Source organism: Siphateles boraxobius, unplaced genomic scaffold (genome assembly GCF_051911475.1).
Source record: "Siphateles boraxobius isolate OS27281-9 unplaced genomic scaffold, OSU_SipBor_1 32, whole genome shotgun sequence".
In the NCBI taxonomy this organism is placed as follows: Eukaryota; Metazoa; Chordata; class Actinopteri; order Cypriniformes; family Leuciscidae; genus Siphateles; species Siphateles boraxobius.
The window spans coordinates 6525665-6545455 of record NW_027508942.1 but is presented as its reverse complement, the minus strand read 5'-3'; the positions used below and the strand labels follow the sequence as shown (position 1 = coordinate 6545455).

General features: G+C 38.5%; 2 protein-coding genes across 3 annotated transcripts in view; one reads left to right on the top strand and one right to left on the bottom strand.

The window, feature by feature from the left end:
* The window catches only part of slc24a5 (solute carrier family 24 member 5), a 34476-nt gene extending 32454 nt beyond the window's left edge, over nucleotides 1-2022 (top strand). For both annotated transcript variants that reach the window (XM_077194677.1, XM_077194678.1), the window contains exon 9: nucleotides 312-2022. In XM_077194677.1, the coding sequence (XP_077050792.1) occupies nucleotides 312-634 (323 nt within the window). In that variant the 3' untranslated portion in view covers nucleotides 635-2022. The remainder of the gene's footprint in view (nucleotides 1-311) is intronic.
* myef2 (myelin expression factor 2) lies at nucleotides 1862-18993 on the bottom strand. Its single transcript, XM_077194717.1, has 17 exons — nucleotides 18832-18993; nucleotides 16534-16721; nucleotides 12380-12432; nucleotides 11812-11819; nucleotides 10057-10150; nucleotides 9794-9982; nucleotides 8490-8643; nucleotides 6258-6307; nucleotides 6111-6171; nucleotides 5891-5989; nucleotides 5137-5178; nucleotides 4972-5052; nucleotides 3908-3997; nucleotides 3755-3811; nucleotides 3456-3625; nucleotides 3295-3346; nucleotides 1862-2691 (listed from the first exon to the last, which is right to left on the bottom strand). Exons 1-17 carry the CDS (start codon nucleotides 18954-18956, stop codon nucleotides 2528-2530), a joined length of 1677 nt encoding a protein of 558 aa, XP_077050832.1. The 5' UTR covers nucleotides 18957-18993; the 3' UTR covers nucleotides 1862-2527.
* Nucleotides 18994-19791: the final 798 nt, after the last annotated feature.

The window sequence follows — 19791 nt, the reverse complement described above, 5'->3', positions numbered from 1 at the left end:
TTAATGTATATCAAGTCATTCTCGAGTCATACAGTTCAAGTCAAATCAAGTCTCAAGTCATTGGATCTCAAGTCAAAGTCAAGTCGAGTCATTTTCTTAATTTAGTCAAGCAAGTCTCAAGTCCTTAAATGTGCGACTCGAGTCTGACTCGAGTCAAGTCATGTGACTCGAGTCCCCCATTTCTGATATATACACACACATACATATAACCATCACTTAACTTACTTAAGCTGTGACGCTATTTTCTTCTAGAAACACACACTTGGCATTATTTCCTGTCGTCTCTGTGTAAAGCTGACTGTGTGTCGCAGGTAAAGCTGACATGGCCATGTCCAACATCGTGGGCTCAAACGTCTTCGACATGTTGTGTCTGGGCCTGCCCTGGTTCATCCAGACGGTGTTCGTGGACTCGGGTTCTCCGGTGGAGGTCAACAGCACGGGCTTGCTCTTCATGTCCTGCACGCTCCTGCTCTCCATCGTCTTCCTCTTCTCTGCCGTGCACGTGAACGGGTGGAAGTTGGACTGGAAGCTGGGTCTGGTGTCTCTGGCGTGTTACGTCCTCTTCGCCACGCTCTCCATCTTATACGAGCTCGGGATCATCGGGAACAGCCCGATCCGAGCCTGCAGCGACTGAGTCACGGATCATGTGACACTGGCGGAGTTCACACAGCAAACTTCTCATGTTTCCAGCACACACATCTAAACATTCTTAAATCAAGGTAGATTTACTGGAGAAGCAGAATGACTGAAGATACTGAAAACAATGAAGGGTTTGTGCTTAAAAGAACTAATATCTGCCAATGGAGTCCGAAATGTAAACTTAATTCAAAGAGAAACAAAATTATTTGGCAGATATTTGTTTAAGCACAAACTCTTTACATTTTAACCGATTTTTCTTGATTTGTCTATTCAAGTAAATGTTTCTTGATTTAAGAATGTTTCGATATTTGTGCTGGAAAACAAGATAAAAATACTGTGAATTTTTTTCTTCTTCAGTGTATGGACAAAAGAAAACGTTTTTAAATGTTTATCCTCCCATCAGTTTATTTCGAACGAACATGGGCCATTTAAAAAAGTGATTCTGTAACAAGCGATGCTTTTGATCTCACTGTATGAAACATTTACAGTAAAATTTATATAATCACATAAAACTTGTTCTAACACTCTTTAAAACTAACTTTATATGCAGTAATTCCAATCACGGTAAAAAGTCACATTAAAAACCAGCTATTTTTTACTGAAATGATATGGTTGTATAAGGAGATGGCGATATTTTTATTAACGAAGCAGAACATCAATATCGAAATATTCTTAAATCAAGATACATTTACTTGAAAGCAGATTTTAAGTCTTGTTTAATGCATTAAAATTAAGCGAGTTTGTGCTTAACTCATTTGGCTGGTATTTGCTCTTGTTTTAAGTTAATTCTTCTGATTCTTCCTCTAAGCTGAAACCGCAGCGAACCAAAGATTGAAAATGAGTGTAAGCAGAAAATACCCAGCGCTGCTGTCGACTGAGGGAGTGTTTATATGTTTGATGGTTTTATTATGCTTTGAGTCATTTTGCTTCTCTAGTAAATGTATGCTGGTTTAATAACTCTTAACGGAAAACAAAGCTTTTTGTGCAGTAATACATTAATTTCATGGTTACATCAGCGTCCGCTTCATCACCTGGAGCAAATTACTGAACATCTCAAACTATGAGCACATTCTGGTTCTGTAGTTTATTTCCATGTTGTAGTGATTTAGTTTCTAAAACTTTATTGCTCAATGTTGTGATAAAAGTAGTTATTTGGAAAGATCTGGTTTACCATTACAATAAGACTTTCTTTTACGAGTAGAAAAATCACATTGTTCAAATATAGTTTAATAATGCCAAAGATTGTTTATTTGCTCAGTATGTGGTTTTATCACAGAATCCCCGTCTGTCATTATTCAGTGACACTGATATTCTTCATCTACCTCAGATCACCGATTCTTATTACTGTAACACTGCATTACAATAAAAATAAACAAATGCTACCATTATGCATAAACTTTTTTTTTAAAGTACAGAAACAATTTGGTCAAAGGTCAATTTTCATTTTAAAACAACGTTGGCATTTCTTATTTACGTGAGTATGACTGATGCATCTTCCAAAGATTACAGTTAGAAAGATTTTCATGAATATTTAAAAATCTTAATTGCAAGACCTGAAAGAGTCTAACATTAAATTGTTGCAAATATTTTCTTAAGAACATTCCTAAAAAATAAAAATAAAAGTACTTAAGGGAATACAGAGGAATAAAAAGTTAAAAATCTTTAGTGAATTGTGGACGCGTTTCCTCACAAACTCACAGCCAGACAGAGTTTACAACAGCCGGCTTTTTATTTTTTTTAAAATTTAGAGACAAACGCCTTACAAATGTTTACAAAAAAAAAAAACGCAAGAGAAAGGCGGTCACTAACACGTTAAAAGGTTGAGCGGCTGAGAGATATGACAGTGGTGATGTTTTTAAAACAAAACAGAGTCGCGGCGGCGAGCGGTTCACGCGTTACGATCGAGACGCACGTCCACCTCTCGCCCGTTGATCTTGGTGCCGTTCATCAGTCGACAGGCGTTCTCGGCGCTCTCGGGCCTGTCGAAGCGCACCGTCCCACAGCCTTTAGATCGACCGTTCTCCATCTTTATCTCAGCGTACATCACCTGACCTGGAGAGGGCGACAGCGGGACGTCACAGGACGTTCAGAATCAATTTAAACAAAATGCTGTATCAGAAATGATATACATCTATATATACACACACAAAAATGATGATACAAATAAATAAATTATATAATTTATTACATTGATTTATTATATATTTATGGGGGTTATTTATTTACATTTATATATATATATATAAAATAAATAATATATGCTCACTCACAATTATGATACAAATAAATACAAATATAATAAGTTTAATAAGTTATATATTAATAATTAATTATATTAATATTAATTAATATTTTATTATATGACAGCACATACAAAAATTGTGTAAAATAATAAAAAATACTAAATGTATATATTTTCTATTTATCTATTTGTTATTCTTATTATAATTTTTGTTTTTTTTCCAGCTGTTTTGTTCTCATTCTCTCTCCTGTGTGAGCTGCTGTTTAACATCACTTTGTAACATTTCTGCTTTTACCCCATAATCATTTTTGTTAAAATATTTACCCATAACGCATATTTAAGTGTTATTTTCTCTTAAACCTAATTAACATTCAATTTAAAACTGAAAAAGAGCCGAGATTTGGATCACGTACCGCAGTGACTGAACTTCTCCTTCAGCTTCTGCCAGGTCAGATCATACGAGAGCTGTGGACACAAACCATTCGCATCAAACACACGTCAGTGACACACACACACACACACACACACACACACACACACACACACACACACACACACTCATCTTCATACGTACGTTTCTCACAAAGATCTGGCAGCTGGCCTTAGACCCCGCCCCCCTGTCACTCATTCCACCCATGTGACCACCGTACTGGCTGAAGCCACGCCCCATATCCATGTTTCCCGCCATTCGGTCAAAGCCAGAATTCATGCGGTCCATTCCCATATTGAGCATTCCTCCTCCTCCTGAAACACACACACACAGATGACATGCAACACTTTACAGTAAGGTGAACGCATTAATTTGGTTTGTGTCAATCACAATGAACTATATATGAATTTAATATCAATTTGTGTGAGCGTGAGATGAGTGACCTAATCCAGAGCCAATGGGTCCTATCCCAGAATTCCCCATTCCTGCATATCCTCCAGCTGATGGGAAAGAGAATAGTCAGTCACCATCAGCTCAAGTGTGCACGCACGCGCGCACACGCGCACACACACACACACACACACACACACACACACCTCCAAACGAGTCTCCGAACTGGACACTCATTCCCAGGTCACTTCTGCCGAAGTCTCTGTCCATCCCCGACATTCCAGAACGATACATTTCTGCACACAAACTCAAGCATGAGATCGACAGCAAAAAGAACAGTCCACACATAGGGGTGGGGTGTGCATCCCATATCCCATGATGCAGTGCTTCACCGGACCACGAGCTGCTCGCAAACATAGAGCCGAATTTCACTCTGAAGCTTGATTTAACATTTGAACTGGCATCAGAAACACATTATATATATATATGCATACACACATATATACATTAATGCTGTCAAATCGATTAATCACGATTAACTGCATCTAACATAATTCTTTTGAAGTGTTGGTGCTTTATGTAACGTGTAGTGTAAGTGATAATTCCCGTTTGGCATTTGTGCTGGCTACTGTATACAGGCCACCAGGGCACCATACAGACTTTATCAAAGAATTTTCTGACTTTCTATCAGAGTTAGTACTCGCTGCAGATAAAGTCCTAATTGTTGGTGATTTTAATATTCATGTAGATAATGAAAAAGACGCACTGGGTATTTAGAGACATTTGAACTCTATTGGAGTTAGACAACACGTGTCAGGACCTACCATTGTCGTAATCATACTCTAGATTTAATATTATCACGTGGAATCAATTTTGATGCTGTTGAAATTCTGCAGCAGAGCTATGACATCTCAGATCATTATCTAGTCTCATGTAAATTACATTTATCCAAGGCTGCAAAGCCAACTCCGTGTTATAAATTCTTAAGACCTATCACTGTCACTAAATATTTATTTATTAATAATCTTCCTGATCAGTTTCATCATCTCAGATAGCTTAGAAGAACTCGATATAGCGACAGAAACTATTGACTATCTTTAAGTGCCAAAGAGCAACTGTGTCTCTAGCTGGAAAAGAGAAAGGAAAATAGTCCAACGCCGTGGTACAATGAGCACGCACGCACGCATATATATTAAAGAAAACTATCACAATATCAATTTTATTCCAATATCGTGAAGCTCTAACAAAAAGACAGACAGTCTCCCATTACCTCCCATTCGGCCCATGGATCCCATGTCTCTGCCACTGAATCCTCCCATGCAGTCCATACCGGAAAACCCCCCGCTCATCCCTGCACACACACACACACACACGTGAGCGCCTCCACAGCTGATCCCTGAGACGTTCTGCTTCAGATAAACGTGACGCCTCTCACCACTCATGCGGTTCATGCTGCTGCATCCCGGCCCGTCCATTCCTGCGGGATCAATCAGTCCTTCATTACCCATCAATCCCATCATCTGCCTGATAATGCAGCTGATACATTCAATGTTCTTACTGGTGACAAATGAACATCATGATTTAAAGTTTTTCATCACTACACACTTCGTGTTCTTCGTCTCGTTAATTTTATTTTATGAACTGAAAACTTGTAGTAAATAAAGGACTTTATTTATGCAGATATTGTACTGAATGCTTAATTATGTATGCAGAGATTGTACTGCATGCTTAATTTTATTTGACCCTGTGGTGAAAATTAAATTTTTAATGTTGTTTATGTGTCTATGTGGTGTTTTTAATTTGCTTTAACACAAACCATGTGTAAATTCATAAGTCGACAGCATTGCTGAGTATTTTCTCCTTAAAACTGCAGTGAACCAAAGACAGTCTCAAAAACACGCTTTGAAATCGCTGGTGTTTCTGACGTCACAAACTACCTTGTAACCAATCAGATCAACGTGTGATCGTCAACGAGTGGATCTCTGAATGAGTGAGTGAGTGGAGGCGGGGCTCATTTGCATATTCATAGAACCGCACGTACTAAATGAGGCAAGGGTGTCGAATAAACTATTTTAAGGCATAACTAATTTTTTTTCAAGGAAAAAACATTTTAATATTTCATTTTCGTGATAAAAGTTAAGGGATAAAATGATTGACTACATTCGTATTTTAAGAAAACATTAACACACCTCCAGGTCCCATGGAGGCCACGCCCCCTCCACTGAGACGGTTGGCATTTATTGGCTGCCCGCCGGGACCCAAACCCATACCGATGCCGCCCAGACCTCCTGCAAGACACATCACACACACACACACACGCATGAACACTTATAATCATACACTTACATATACACACACACACACACAGATAAAACAGCCTGATAACAAACAAGAACAGAAAGCTCTTACTGGGTAACTGTGGCGCTTTCTCAGCTGGCCGGAAGTCATCTGGAGGAAGTGATTTATCATCCTACAGTAAAACAAACACATGAATGGATGCTGAAGTGCTACTATGCTTCATAAACATGAGCTGTACAAGAACAAACAATGTCTCACCATTTTCACATGCATCTGTCTGTCAAACAGCATCTGCCCATTGAACATGGCTGTGAGTGGGAGTGAAGGAAGACACACACAGAACTAAAAATAACATTTACTAGAGCTTCTGAAAAAAAATAATTGCTGTAGTCTAATTAAAATTGAGCCCAATTAATTTGAATTTATATATATATATATATTAGAGATGCTCCGATCAGCATTTTGGGGGCCTATCACCGATCACCAAAATCATGATCTGCCGATTGCCGATCACAGAATGGCAGGGGAATGGGAATCTTTTATCTATTATCTAGCAGAGTTTGCACCATTTGTAGTGTTTATTTAATTGTATTTAGAAAAAGAGATGTCTTAAGGCTACTGTAGGCCGTTCCCAAATAAGGCAGAGTAACATTAAATTATTCCAAACAAAGAGGGGTCAGGCAGACCAACACACATCAGATCAGCCTAATGGGAGGGGATCAAGTTACACTTATGCTTTCTGTACACCTAAAGACTTTGAAAAGATTTACAAAAGACTTTATAAGATTTTCAGCTCACATCTAAAGACTTGGGTTCACAGTTTTTAGTCTCAGACTTAAGACTTGCGATAATATCAAACATGTTTGATATGAAAGACTAGAGAAAGACTGGCATAAATCGGGTCGCCGATTGCAGATTATCACCTCACATTTAACGATCGAGACGACGGAAGCGCGCCGAGACGAGAAAATCCTTTGGTGTACGCCCAGCATTAGACATACTTGGAAATTGTAGCCTCTTAATGCACCGACTACATTTACTAATTGGCAACAAAATGCACAACTTGTTACACCAAAACTGGCTACTAGTACTGACAAATAGACTGTTATTATTATGAACATCTGATGTAGTTGAGCAGAATGCTCTTTTATGAAGATACTTCATTAAAGGACATATTTAATGAGATTATGCCTGAAAAGGTTTTGGATTTTTTTTATCATATGTTATTTTAAATATATATATAGTATAATATGACTTGTTTATATTTGTTTTGTTTTATTGTATTTATATAATATTTGTATTTTTATAATTTAATTTTTGCCATGAAAATAGCTTTGAATGTTGACATGGCATTAAATAAAATAATCTGAATCTGATGTAGTTGAGGAACCAACTACATCGCAAACACCAACATGCATCCCTAATATATATATATATATATATATAAATGTGTGTGAGTGAATGGGTTTGACTCCCTCCTGAAGACTTTATTATTTCATAACTGGATGAATAAGCGTTTTTGAACAAATCTCTTAAACAAATGATTGAATGACATTTTTTAAACAGTCGCTTGTCGCCTCCTACTGGATGTAACTGATACAATCATTATTTGAAGCGTCAAATTACTTTCAAAACGTGATTTAGTCTATTTTGATCGCTACTGTGGACATCAGCGTTTATATACAGTCATACATCCAAATTTTCTTATCGGGCCGATAACAATAAAAATTAACATACACTGCCGTTCAAAAGTTTGAGATTGGTACGTTTTTTAAAATGTTTTTAAAATAAGTCTCTTCTGCTCACCAAGGCATTATTTAATTAAAAATTTGAATTTTTTTGAAATATTGAAATATTTTTACAATTTAAAATGTTTTATTTTGAATATATTTTAAAATGTAATTTATTCCTGTGATCAAAGCTGAATTTTCAGCATCATTACTCCAGTCTTCAGTGTCACATGATCCTTCAGAAATCACTATAATATGAGGATTTGATGCCCAAGAAACATTTATGATTATTATTAATGTTGAAAAGAGTTTGAAAAAAAAACAGGATTCTTTAATGAATAAAAAGTATTATTTTGAAATTGATCAAAAGTGACATTTATAATGTTACAAAAGATTCTATTTAATGCTTGATAAATACAATTTTTATTACAACTAAAGTATTAATTTCTTTAATATCATATTATAGTGATTTCTGAAGGATCATGTGACACTGAAGACTGGAGTAATGATGCTGAAAATTCAGCTTTGATCACAGGAATAAATTACATTTTAAAATATATTCAAAATTAAACACTTTAAATTGTAAATTGTTTTTGTATTTTTAATTAAATAAACGCAGCCTTGGAGACTTATTTTAAAAACATAAAAAATCTTACCGACCCCGAACTTTTGACCGGCAGTGTAAATCAGATATTGCACATCCCTAAACAAAAAGTAATGAATCTTCTTTCGCGTCGCCCGCAGGTTTTGGTGAGGATACAGATGGCTTGCACGGCCTCCAGCGGCTGCTCGAAGGACACCGTCCCCATCCCTCGGCTTTTCCCGTCTTTATCTTCTTTCACGTCTGCCCTCCTCACCGTCCCGGCCATGCCGAACACCTCCTTCAGCTTCTTCCAGCCCACCTTAAAGTCCAGCTGTGGAGAACACACACAAGCAAACGTGTGTGAGTCAGGAGTTAAAGTGGAGCGTGCGCTTAAGCGTACACACAGAATATGAATCAGTCAAATAATTTCCTACTGCTTCAGTATCTTTATTTCACAGTTAAATACTAATTTATAGAGGATATGCGTGTAACGTCACCGTTGGACTGGGGTTACTCAGTGGCAGCATTTGTTTTCAGCATTAATGCCACGAAAAACACACAACGCATCTAAAACAGGAAAGAGCTTTGAGATTGACTGTATAGTAGATTTGACTATAGATTTGACTATAAATCTGAGGTGTATTTTTACAGACTGATGAACGCTGCAGAACAGAAGCAAATGATCGTTGTAATTCACAGAAATAACGACTCCAGGCAGAGAAAGCTGGATTTGCAGTTTTCATTGTGTGCCAATACACTGAATTACGGGGTAAAATAACACACTATATATTGTATTGACAACTCAACAATTAAAAAATATTTACCATCGTATATTCTGCATAATCGGATGTCTTTAAATAAACACTGACAAAAAATTAAACAAGTTTTAAGGCTGGATGATATATATAACATTGATAAGTGATCACATGGATTTAGACCTATATTGTATTATTGTATTTATATAAAGCGTTCACAGGTATATTGGCTTTATGTTTTTCCCCGACGTCGAAATCAGGCTCATTTGAATGTGAGGAAACACGATTCCTGCTGCATATCATGATCACTGGATCTTTGGTAAGTTGTAAGAAACACTATATCGAGTCCAAGCTTTAGTTTAAACTGATAATCGTTTGTTTTACAGTTTCCTCTATTAAATGCAGTCACACAGCAGCTCTTCTGACTCTCAGTCCGGCTGAGGGAGTGTGTCAATGCAAACCCTCTACATCAGTTTATATTGCCAAACAATCCTTTTGCAATTGATTTTAATAAACCAGTGAGGTTTTTGCATGCACAAGGAGTTTCAAGCATTTGTTGTACTCCAGAAGCACCTCCGGTGTACCTCAAGGCTCAGTCCTGGGCCCGCTTCTTTTCACTATCTATACGTTAACACAGATGCTATGGGTTAAATTTCCACTGTTATGCTGCTAATAAAGTGACGTCAGGGCAAACCCTCTATACTTGAACCACAACGACAGACTCACGTTGGCCACAAACACTGTGTTTCCCAGACGCCCCGCCTGCAGCGCGCTGATGATGTCAGGAGGGATGTTGGGGTTGTTGGCGATGGAAGGAGGAACGTTAACCCCGACGGGACCGTCCTGTCCTCGACCCGCTCCGAACATCCGGCCCGATCTCTGCAGAACACGCCGTGCATGATCCCCGTCAGGGTCCTGAAACAGGCCCACACACTCGTCACACACTGTCTGCACACACACGTGCTGGATGAAGGGATTTGATCGTTTACCTCCTTAATGTTCAGCGGCCGTCCGTTCAGATCATGTTTGCTCATGACTTCAATGGCTTTCTTTACAAACTCTTCATCTTTGAATTCAACCACACTGAAAGAGACGAGCAGCGGTCAGGACAGGTATGTGTGTGAGAGAGAGAAAGTGTGAGTGAGTGTGTGAGCGAGTATGTGTGTGTGTGAGTGAGTGTGAGAGAGAGTGTGAGTGAGTGTCTGTTTGAATGAGATTGTGTGTGAGAACTAGTGATCCCAAACCAGCTGATATTAAATCTGTACTAATTATGTTATAGAACAATGTGATTAGTTTTTCAAATATAAATTAAAATAACAATTTCTGACTTTGTATAAAACAATTTAAGTACCTTTATTTCACAGTTAAGTTTTTATAAATGTTTGGGAAAACAAATTAAAAATAATAATTCCTACTTGATGCTGCTGTCAGACACCTGAAGAAATTATTGAAAGCAACATTCCATTGCATATTTAATTCATTGAAATATTACTTAATTTAAGCATAATCTAAATATTTAAGTATTCACTTTAGCTAGTTAAAGTCCCCCTGTAGTCAATAATTGTATCCCTCAAAACTCATGTTTGATCATCAAAATTACATATTTAAAAGTTTTTTTCCTTGAAAATATTTCTCCATGCCTAAAAATTTTTAACTCGACACCCTTGCCTCATTTAGTATGTGCGGTTCTATGAAAATGTAAATGAGCCCCGCCTCCATTCACTCACTCACTCACTCACTCACTCAGAGATCCACTCGTTGACGATCACACGTTGATCTGATTGGTTACAAGGTAGTTTGTGACGTCAGAAACACCAGCGATTTCAAAGCGTGTTTTTGAGACTGTCTTTGGTTCACTGCAGTTTTAAGGAGAAAATACTCAGCAATGCTGTCGACTTAAGAATTTACACATGGATTGTCTTTAAGCGTATTTAAAACTCCACATAGACATATAAACTACATTAAAAGCTAGATTTTCACAAAAGGGGGACTTTATTTAAAGTACTGTAGTGCAAACAATAGATTAACGCCAAAGTTTTGGGTTCGATTCCCAGGGAATGCATAAAAAAAGACGTATAATTGCAATTCAAGTCGTTTCAGATAAAACATTTGTAGAAATGAAAATGCTTACAGGGTTCGTACAGATACTGTCAATTGAAATTCCAGGACTTTAAGCACTACTTTCTTGGGTTTTCAAGGACTACAATCAGAGATCTCGCTAATTTAAAGCAATATCTGTATTATATTTCAAAATCTAAAAAAGCAACCCGATAAATAAAAATATACTAATAAAACAAAATGGTACAAATAAAGTTCAGCACATGCAAAGTATGCAATGATTGTGGTCAACATTAACCATTAGAAAGGATACTATGACAAAGATATCGCTTTCCTTATGGCAAAATGATTTTTTCTCCCATAACCATGAATATATGATTGACCTGAAGAATGAAAGCGGTTTCATATACTTGGATATTTATATGAGTAATATCAAGCTCATAATCATGTGAAATGTCTTTATATCTTTATCAGACAGGCAGCAACATTAATTTTGAATGAAAATATTGTTTTATAGAAAAGAATTATACAATAATTCAAGCACTTTTCTCTTCAGAATATGGCTTTTTTCAAGAGTTTTCCAGGACTTATTTAAAAAAGTCAAACTCAAGTACTTTTAGCACCTTGTACGAATCCTGTGTTTAGTTTTTGCTGAATGAATGAATATGTTGTGAAGCGGTTCTTACCCACAGCCCTGCAGACGCACGTCCCAAGAAGAAGAAGAGGAAGAGGAGAAGAAAGAACATCATCAGAATCACTTCAACTCAAACAACTTCAACTCATTTATCATTAGTGCTTCAGAAAGTTCAATTACAACATGCTCATGAAGTACGGGAGCGTTTTTATCAGCTCTTTACATTTCATTGGGACGTGGCTACAGTGAGATGGACAAAAGAAAGCAAATAAACTCAGAGAGGGGGCAAATGAAACTGGATCTTGTTGTTACGGGAAAGAGAGAGAGAACGGATCAAACGGACAGATGGATGAAGGGGTTTAAGGAAAGACACCTGACAGATAGATGACTCTCGTAGGTCAGTTGGCGTGATCTTAAATCCAAATCAAAAAACACCTAAGCAATCATCAGATGTGAGACAGATGGACCCCAGCCAAACGGGTCAGCACCATCCAAAATAATCATCATAATAGTCTTTACTGTAACATCAACACACCATCCATCCCAAAGGTCAAAGGAACAACAGTGTAATCGGCTCTACCGGAATGCGATTTTAACCTCGCAGATTCACCAACACTTACCCTTGACTTTCCTTCTCCATCCTTAAAGAGTTCCACGTATGTAACCTCACCAACTACATGAGACATACAAAGGGAAAATACCACAGAGAACAAGGCATTTAAATCACCAGTGGATCGCCCCGAGTGCAACGCTACAGGAACACATACACCTGAACCCTGCGGCCCGCTCCACGAGCGCCGCCTCAAACCGATGCATTTATTCCACTATATACAGGTGCAAAGTAGAGCTGCACGATTAACCGCAATTTACATGTAATCGCACTTAAAGGAGTAGTTCACTTTAAAATTAAATTTAGCCCATGATTTACTCGCCCTCAAGCCATCCTAGGTGTATATAATATTCTTCTTTACGAATACAATGAGAGTTATATTGAAAAATGTCCTGGCTCTTCCAAGCTTTATAATGGCAGTGAAATTTTTTTCACTGCCATTATAAGAGAACAGATTAAAGCTCAAAAAAGCACATAATATATATAGTGCATTATAATTTTTTTATAAAATAACATTAATAAATTTAACATTATAAAAAGTGCATTTATCCATCATAAAAGTGCATAATTCATATAGTGCATTATAGAAAAAATTATAAAATAACATTAATAAATGTAACATTATAAAAAGTGCATCTATCCATTATAAAAGTGCATCATTTATATAGTGCATTATAAAAAAATATAAAATTACATTAATTTAAATTTAACCCTAAAAAGTGCATCTATCCATCATAAAAGTGCATCATTTATATAGTGCATTATAAAAAATATATAAAATTACATTAATTTAAATTTAACCCTAAAAAGTGCATCTATCCCTCATAAAAGTGCATCATTTATATAGTGCATTATAAAAAATATATAAAATTACATTAATTTAAATTTAACCCTAAAAAGTGCATCTATCCCTCATAAAAGTGCATCTATCCCTCATAAAAGTGCATCTATTCCTCATAAAAGTGCATCTATCCATCATGATCCACACTGCTCTGGTGGGTTAATAAAGGCCTTCTGAAGCAAAGCGATGAGTTTGTGTGTGAAAAATATTCATATTTAACATGTTACAAAGTAAAATTCTAGCTTCAAGCCAAACGCAATCTACATGAAGCCAATTATTTTACTTTATAAAGTTTTAAATATGAATATTTTTCTTACACAAACTAATTGTTTTGCTTCAGAAGGCCTTAATTAACCCCTCGGACCAGTTTGGAGTTTGTTTATAATGGATAGATGCACTTTTTTGAGCTTAAATTTATTGGTTGCAATCCACTGCCATTATAAAGCTTGGAGGAGCCCTGACATTTCTTAATATAACTCTGATTGTGTTCGTCTGAAAGAAGAATGTCAGATACAGCTAGGATGAGTTGAGGGCGAGTAAATCATGGGCTAGCTTTCCTTTTAAAGTGAACTACTCCTTTAAACCAAGTTGGCTTATCGTGATTTTGAAATGGCAAAGGCTGCGATTCTATTTTCTGCGCAGCTCGTCAGTGATGATCATCCGTAAACGCTGCTCACTCTGAAAGCACTGAGTTTGAGTCGCTTATAATGTGCATTTGAAAAAGCAACACGCGTCAAACATCTTTCCAGACATGAGAAGCATTTATGAGCCTCTTGTCCAACAAAAGACAACATGTCTTTTGTTTGTTTTACGCATTGTACACCCCTGACTGTAGCTGCAATTCTTTAAAATCAATAAAAATCAATAAAACGTGTTATTGTACTTCTGCGGGGCATATGTGGTGTGTGTGTGAGAGACGCCCTCTGGTGTTCAGAGAGATTAGTGGTGTGTGTGTGAGAGAGACGCCCTCTGGTGTTCAGAGAGATATGTGGTGTGTGTGTGTGAGAGACGCCCTCTGGTGTTCAGAGAGATATGTGGTGTGTGTGTGAGAGACGCCCTCTGGTGTTCAGAGGGATATGTGGTGTGTGTGTGAGAGAGACGCCCTCTGGTGTTCAGAGAGATTAGTGGTGTGTGTGTGAGAGAGACGCCCTCTGGTGTTCAGAGAGATATGTGGTGTGTGTGTGAGAGAGACGCCCTCTGGTGTTCAGAGAGATATGTGGTGTGTGTGTGAGACGCCCTCTGGTGTTCAGAGGGATATGTGGTGTGTGTGTGAGAGAGACGCCCTCTGGTGTTCAGAGGGATATGTGGTGTGTGTGTGAGAGAGACGCCCTCTGGTGTTCAGAGGGATATGTGGTGTGTGTGTGAGAGAGACGCCCTCTGGTGTTCAGAGAGATATGTGGTGTGTGTGTGAGAGAGACGCCCTCTGGTGTTCAGAGGGATATGTGGTGTGTGTGTGAGAGAGACGCCCTCTGGTGTTCAGAGAGATATGTGGTGTGTGTGTGAGAGAGACGCCCTCTGGTGTTCAGAGAGATATGTGGTGTGTGTGTGAGAGAGACGCCCTCTGGTGTTCAGAGAGATATGTGGTGTGTGTGAGAGAGACGCCCTCTGGTGTTTAGAGGGATATGTGGTGTGTGTGTGAGAGAGACGCCCTCTGGTGTTTAGAGGGATATGTGGTGTGTGTGTGAGAGAGACGCCCTCTGGTGTTCAGAGGGATATGTGGTGTGTGTGAGAGAGACGCCCTCTGGTGTTTAGAGGGACATGTGGTGTGTGTGTGAGAGAGACGCCCTCTGGTGTTTAGAGGGATATGTGGTGTATGTGTGTGTGTGTGTGAGAGACGCCCTCTGGTGTTCAGAGGGATATGTGGTGTGTTTGTGAGAGAGACGCCCTCTGGTGTTTAGAGGGATATGTGGTGTGTGTGTGTGTGTGAGAGACGCCCTCGGATGTTCAGATGGATATGTGGTGTGAGTGTGTGTGAGACACACTGGTGTTCAGAGGGATATGTGATGTGTGTGTGTGACGCCCTCTGGTGTTCAGAGGGATACGTGGTGTGTGTGTGTGTGTGAGACACCCTCTGGTGTTCAGAGGGATATGTGGTGTGTGTGTGAGACACACTGGTGTTCAGAGGGATATGTGGTGTGTGTGTGAGAGACACCCTCTGGTGTTCAGAGGGATATGTGAATTGTGGGTGTGTGTGTGTGTGTGAGACACCCTCTGGTGATCAGAGGGACATGTGGTGTGTGCGTGAGACACACTGGTGTTCAGAGGGATATGTGGTGTGTGTGTGTGTGACACCCTCTGGTGTTCAGAGGGATATGTGGTGTGTGTGGGTGTGTGTGAGACAGCCTCTGGTGTTCAGAGGGATATGTGGTGTGTGTGTGAGACACACTGGTGTTCAGAGGGATATGTGGTGTGTGTGTGTGTGAGAGAGACGCCCTCTGGTGTTCAGAGGGATATGTGATGTGTGTGTGTGTGACGCCCTCTGGTGTTCAGAGGGATACGTGGTGTGTGTGTGTGTGTGTGTGTGTGTGTGAGACACCCTCTGGTGTTCAGAGGGATATGTGATGTGTGTGTGTGAGACACACTGGTGTTCAGAGGGATATGTGGGGGGTGTGTGTGTGTGACGCCCTCTGGTGTTCAGAGGGATATGTGGTGTCTGTGTGTGTGTGTGTGAACACTGACAAACTGTGCATCAAATAATCGCAGCCTTTGCTAAATCGCGAATCTCTGTAAAGCTGCTTTGAAACAATCTACATTGTTAAAAGCGCTATATAAATGAGGATGACTTGACTTGACGTGAGTGTGTGTGTGTGACACACTGGTGTTCAGAGGGATAATGTGGTGTGTGTGTGAGAGACGCCCTCTGGTGTTCAGATGGATATGTTGTGTGAGACACACTGGTGTTCAGATGGATATGTGGTGTGTGTGTGTGTGTGTGTGTGTGTGTGTGTGTGTGTGTGTGTGTGAGAGAGACACCCTCTGGTGTTCAGATGGAGGAGTATTTACTACCGATCACTGACAAACTATGCATAAAATAATCGCAGCCTTTGCTAAATCGCGGGTGGCTTCATTGCGATTAATCGTGCAGTCCTAGTGCAAAATGCAGAAAAATCACAGGTTTGACCACCCACCTGTACAAATCCTTCAAAATATCAGTGAGATCAAGCTACAGTGAGAGACTACAGCAGATACCAGAATAGCCTAGTCAAAACATATTCACACCGGCCAGAACAGCGTCCGAAGACGAAGAGAAACCGCTCTGCTACAGGACAGATACGAGAGAGGGAGAGGACGGGACGGGACGCTGCGCTGTCTGTGTGCGTTACCTTTCTCGCGCATTAGATCTTTAATAGCCTGCCACTTCATATCATAAGGGATATTGCTAATGAACACCCGGTTCCTGAGCGAGGCCTTCTTGTCTCCGCCGGCTTGACGCTCTTTATACGGATGGTAGCGGTGAGACTTTCGGCCCCCGGAGCTTTTCTCTTTGGGCTCCGGCTTCTCCTCGGCGTCGCTGCAAAGACACGGAGAGGAAAAGAATCTTCAACACACATCAGATAGTACAAAGCAGTTCAACTACAAAGGCTAAAGGCCTATAAAAATATATATATATATTAGGGACGTGATGGTGAGGATGTTTTCCCATCGGTTAATCGTCGTGTGACAACACCGGTATCACCGGCGGGGGCTTTTAAATCGCTAATTTAAAGGCAAATTTAAGGTAATTTAAAATGCGCGCGTTTGCACGGGCATGCATAATGGTGCGGCCGTGCGGAGCAGCACTGTTTTGTTATCGTGCCCTCAATTGGTGCTAAATTAAAAACGAAACTAAATTATTTATTATACATCGCTTATAAAAAGCTGGTGCGGTAGTGTGCACTTCACTTTCACTTTTAAATGAGCGTCAATTCATCCTTCGCAGGGAGTTTGATTGACATGCAATCTGACCAATCAAAATCCACCATTTTTGTTCAACAAAGCAGTCAGGAGAGTTAGTAGATTAACGTCGGTGGATTTGAACTTGGCTTTAACTGAGGCAATCTGTCACGACACATTAAAGAGCCACAAAACGGTAGGCCTATTTATTTTGACACAATTTGTGTGTGTTATTGTTTGTTCAAGCCCGAAAGAGAACTCAATACTGACCCACGTCTTTTCTGTGGGTCGTGTGTGTAATAGGCAGGACTTAACGGATACTGCGTAACTGCATTAAATATTTTAAATATGGTTAAATATTTTTAACGCTTTCAACTTTTTTTTTGCGGTACCACTGTGGGCAAGTGATGAAACCGGTGTTGCGACAGAACACCGACTATCGTAGCAAGCCTAATATATATATATATAAAATAAATATATTATGGCTGTAAACATTCACACGTTAACGCACTAATATACAAGAACGATAACTATAGCTACACATCATCGTTCTGTTTACTATACGAGCGATCCGGTTTCGGCGTCTGCCGCTTTAAATGCTGGAGGACGGATTCTGATTGGCTGTTGATGTTTATCATTCGCTCTGAAAGTCATATTTCTCGGTTTCGTTATCGCTTTTTTAGAAAACTTTCCGAGTCCCAACTACTACTTCAGAATAGATTTTTACTTTTTTAAATTTTGACCCAAAAGTTTAAAAAAAGTTTCAGTATTTAACCTGTAATAGTTGTTTTCAAATGCAATTGCGTTTAAATAAAAGAAAATTACATTTTTGTTTCAATTTTCACCATTGGTTCTGTCAACATTTAGTGATAAAACCCCCCTGAAAAAACACAAATTAATTTTCACTTTTTAAAAATAAATAAATCACTACAAGCAAAAACATTTTTAGACACATTTAGACGCTCGTCTTTTCTTTCCTATTGTGACATATATAATAAACCTAACATTATATTATTTAAAATTGAACTTAAGAATTATATTGAGGCCCTAAAAGATGCAAGAAATAAAAAAGTAAAACAGATGTATATAATTTTTTAATCCTTTTCTTTTTGGAATTTTTTTAAGTTATCCCTTGTGTATATATATATATATTATTTATATTTTTTTTCTTCTTTCTGTTGTTTCCTTTAATGTTATGAATGTAATAGATAAGTTGCATACATTGTGATACTCTATACGTGTATATTGTTATTGTTCTGTTATGCAATGAATAAAATATAAGAACAAATGTAGGGCGGTGCTTGCATTTGTCCGTGAGGAATTGAGTGGATGGTTGTGATTTGGTGAAATATTCCATAAAAAAAAACTAAAATTATCCATTTTGATTTCATGGTGACTTTAACAAAAACTACATTGAAAATAAACTTTGATTGCGAACTAATGCGCTCCACAAACGAACAATCGCTAATGATGGGGCGGTTGCCATGGGTTACCATACTTTGATTGGCGCGCGCCACTAATGAAAACAGCGCCACAAAACAAACCGATAACAGAAAAATACGCGCGGAGAGGAATGGAAAATTGGAGAAACTATCTTAAGATACAGTCGTGACGAAACGAGACTGATCTGAAGATAGAAATAAACGCGATTCTTTTTTCCTCTGTGAACGCGCGCAGGCCGCGCAAACAACACGCACGTAATAGACGCAACACATGCAGTATTTGAGATTTAAAAAGCTCCAAATTACGTTTTAACGCCATTTGTGTTCTCCTGTGTCTGCTGGGGCTCCGGTTCTCCTTCGTCAGTCGGAGAATCGCCTGATTCTTCTTGCTTGTTGTCAGTGAGATCGAGCGCCTGCTCCTCGTCCGCCATCACTGCTGATCTCTCTCAAGCGCGCGTCCGCGATTCAGTTATCGCGACATGACGCGAGAGGAAAATGGCGTTTGAGATTTTGCAGGACAGTGAAATGTTTTTTCCCGCTAAAATCTGTGAATGTATTTGTGTTCCTCGTAGCTTTCAAAGTCAAGTCACTTAATGTCAATACAGTATCAATATCATTTTTTTTACAAAGGTTTATTTCTGACGACTTTTTGCTCCTTCTGTGCTCCTTCTGTGGTCTCCAAACTGAAGATTTATCTCATTTAATTTGGTATTATGAGTATACTAAGAATTTTTGGAAAAACATTTAAAGTTTTTTGTGGAAATGTATAATTCCTGAAATCTCATTGAAATATGAAAATTTTATTCTGGGTCAGATGGTTTTTATTTGCTCAATCTAATTTTGTTTCTCGCCAGTTATTTTTTACACAAGTGTAAATATTGAAGTGTAAGCCTTTCTTTAACCCTTTTCCTTTAAAACAGTATGTATTTGATTTCTCACACTTCCAATAAGAAAAGCTGTAAAGACTGAATCTTTTAAAAATGTATATTATTGTCCTGCTCCCTGGCATGTAATATATTATTGTCAATCTGTGTTAGTTTTGTTATGATAGAATAAAAAAAAAAATGAAATAGTACTGTATCTGAATGCTGTCTGAATCTTTCGAGCACTTCTCGTGTTAATCATTTGTTGTATTCTTCAAATTGGCTTCATATAAAAGCGTTGAATAAATGTGAAAGTTAGTGAGAGTCATTACTACTGTGCGATAAACTAGTTTTATAATGCCAAAAGCTCGTATCACATAAAAAAAAACAGCTGGAAAAATCC

Bases quoted from the DNA above. Each gene is read 5' to 3' on its own strand.
- myef2 (XM_077194717.1), bottom strand. From the start codon at position 18,956: ATGGCGGACGAGGAGCAGGCGCTCGATCTCACTGACAACAAGCAAGAA. The intron at 6,172-6,257 runs GTGAGACATTGT...GTTTTACTGTAG, and splicing joins GACAGATGCATGTGAAAATG to GATGATAAATCACTTCCTCC. The intron at 5,990-6,110 runs GTAAGAGCTTTC...TGTGTCTTGCAG, and splicing joins GAAAGCGCCACAGTTACCCA to GAGGTCTGGGCGGCATCGGT.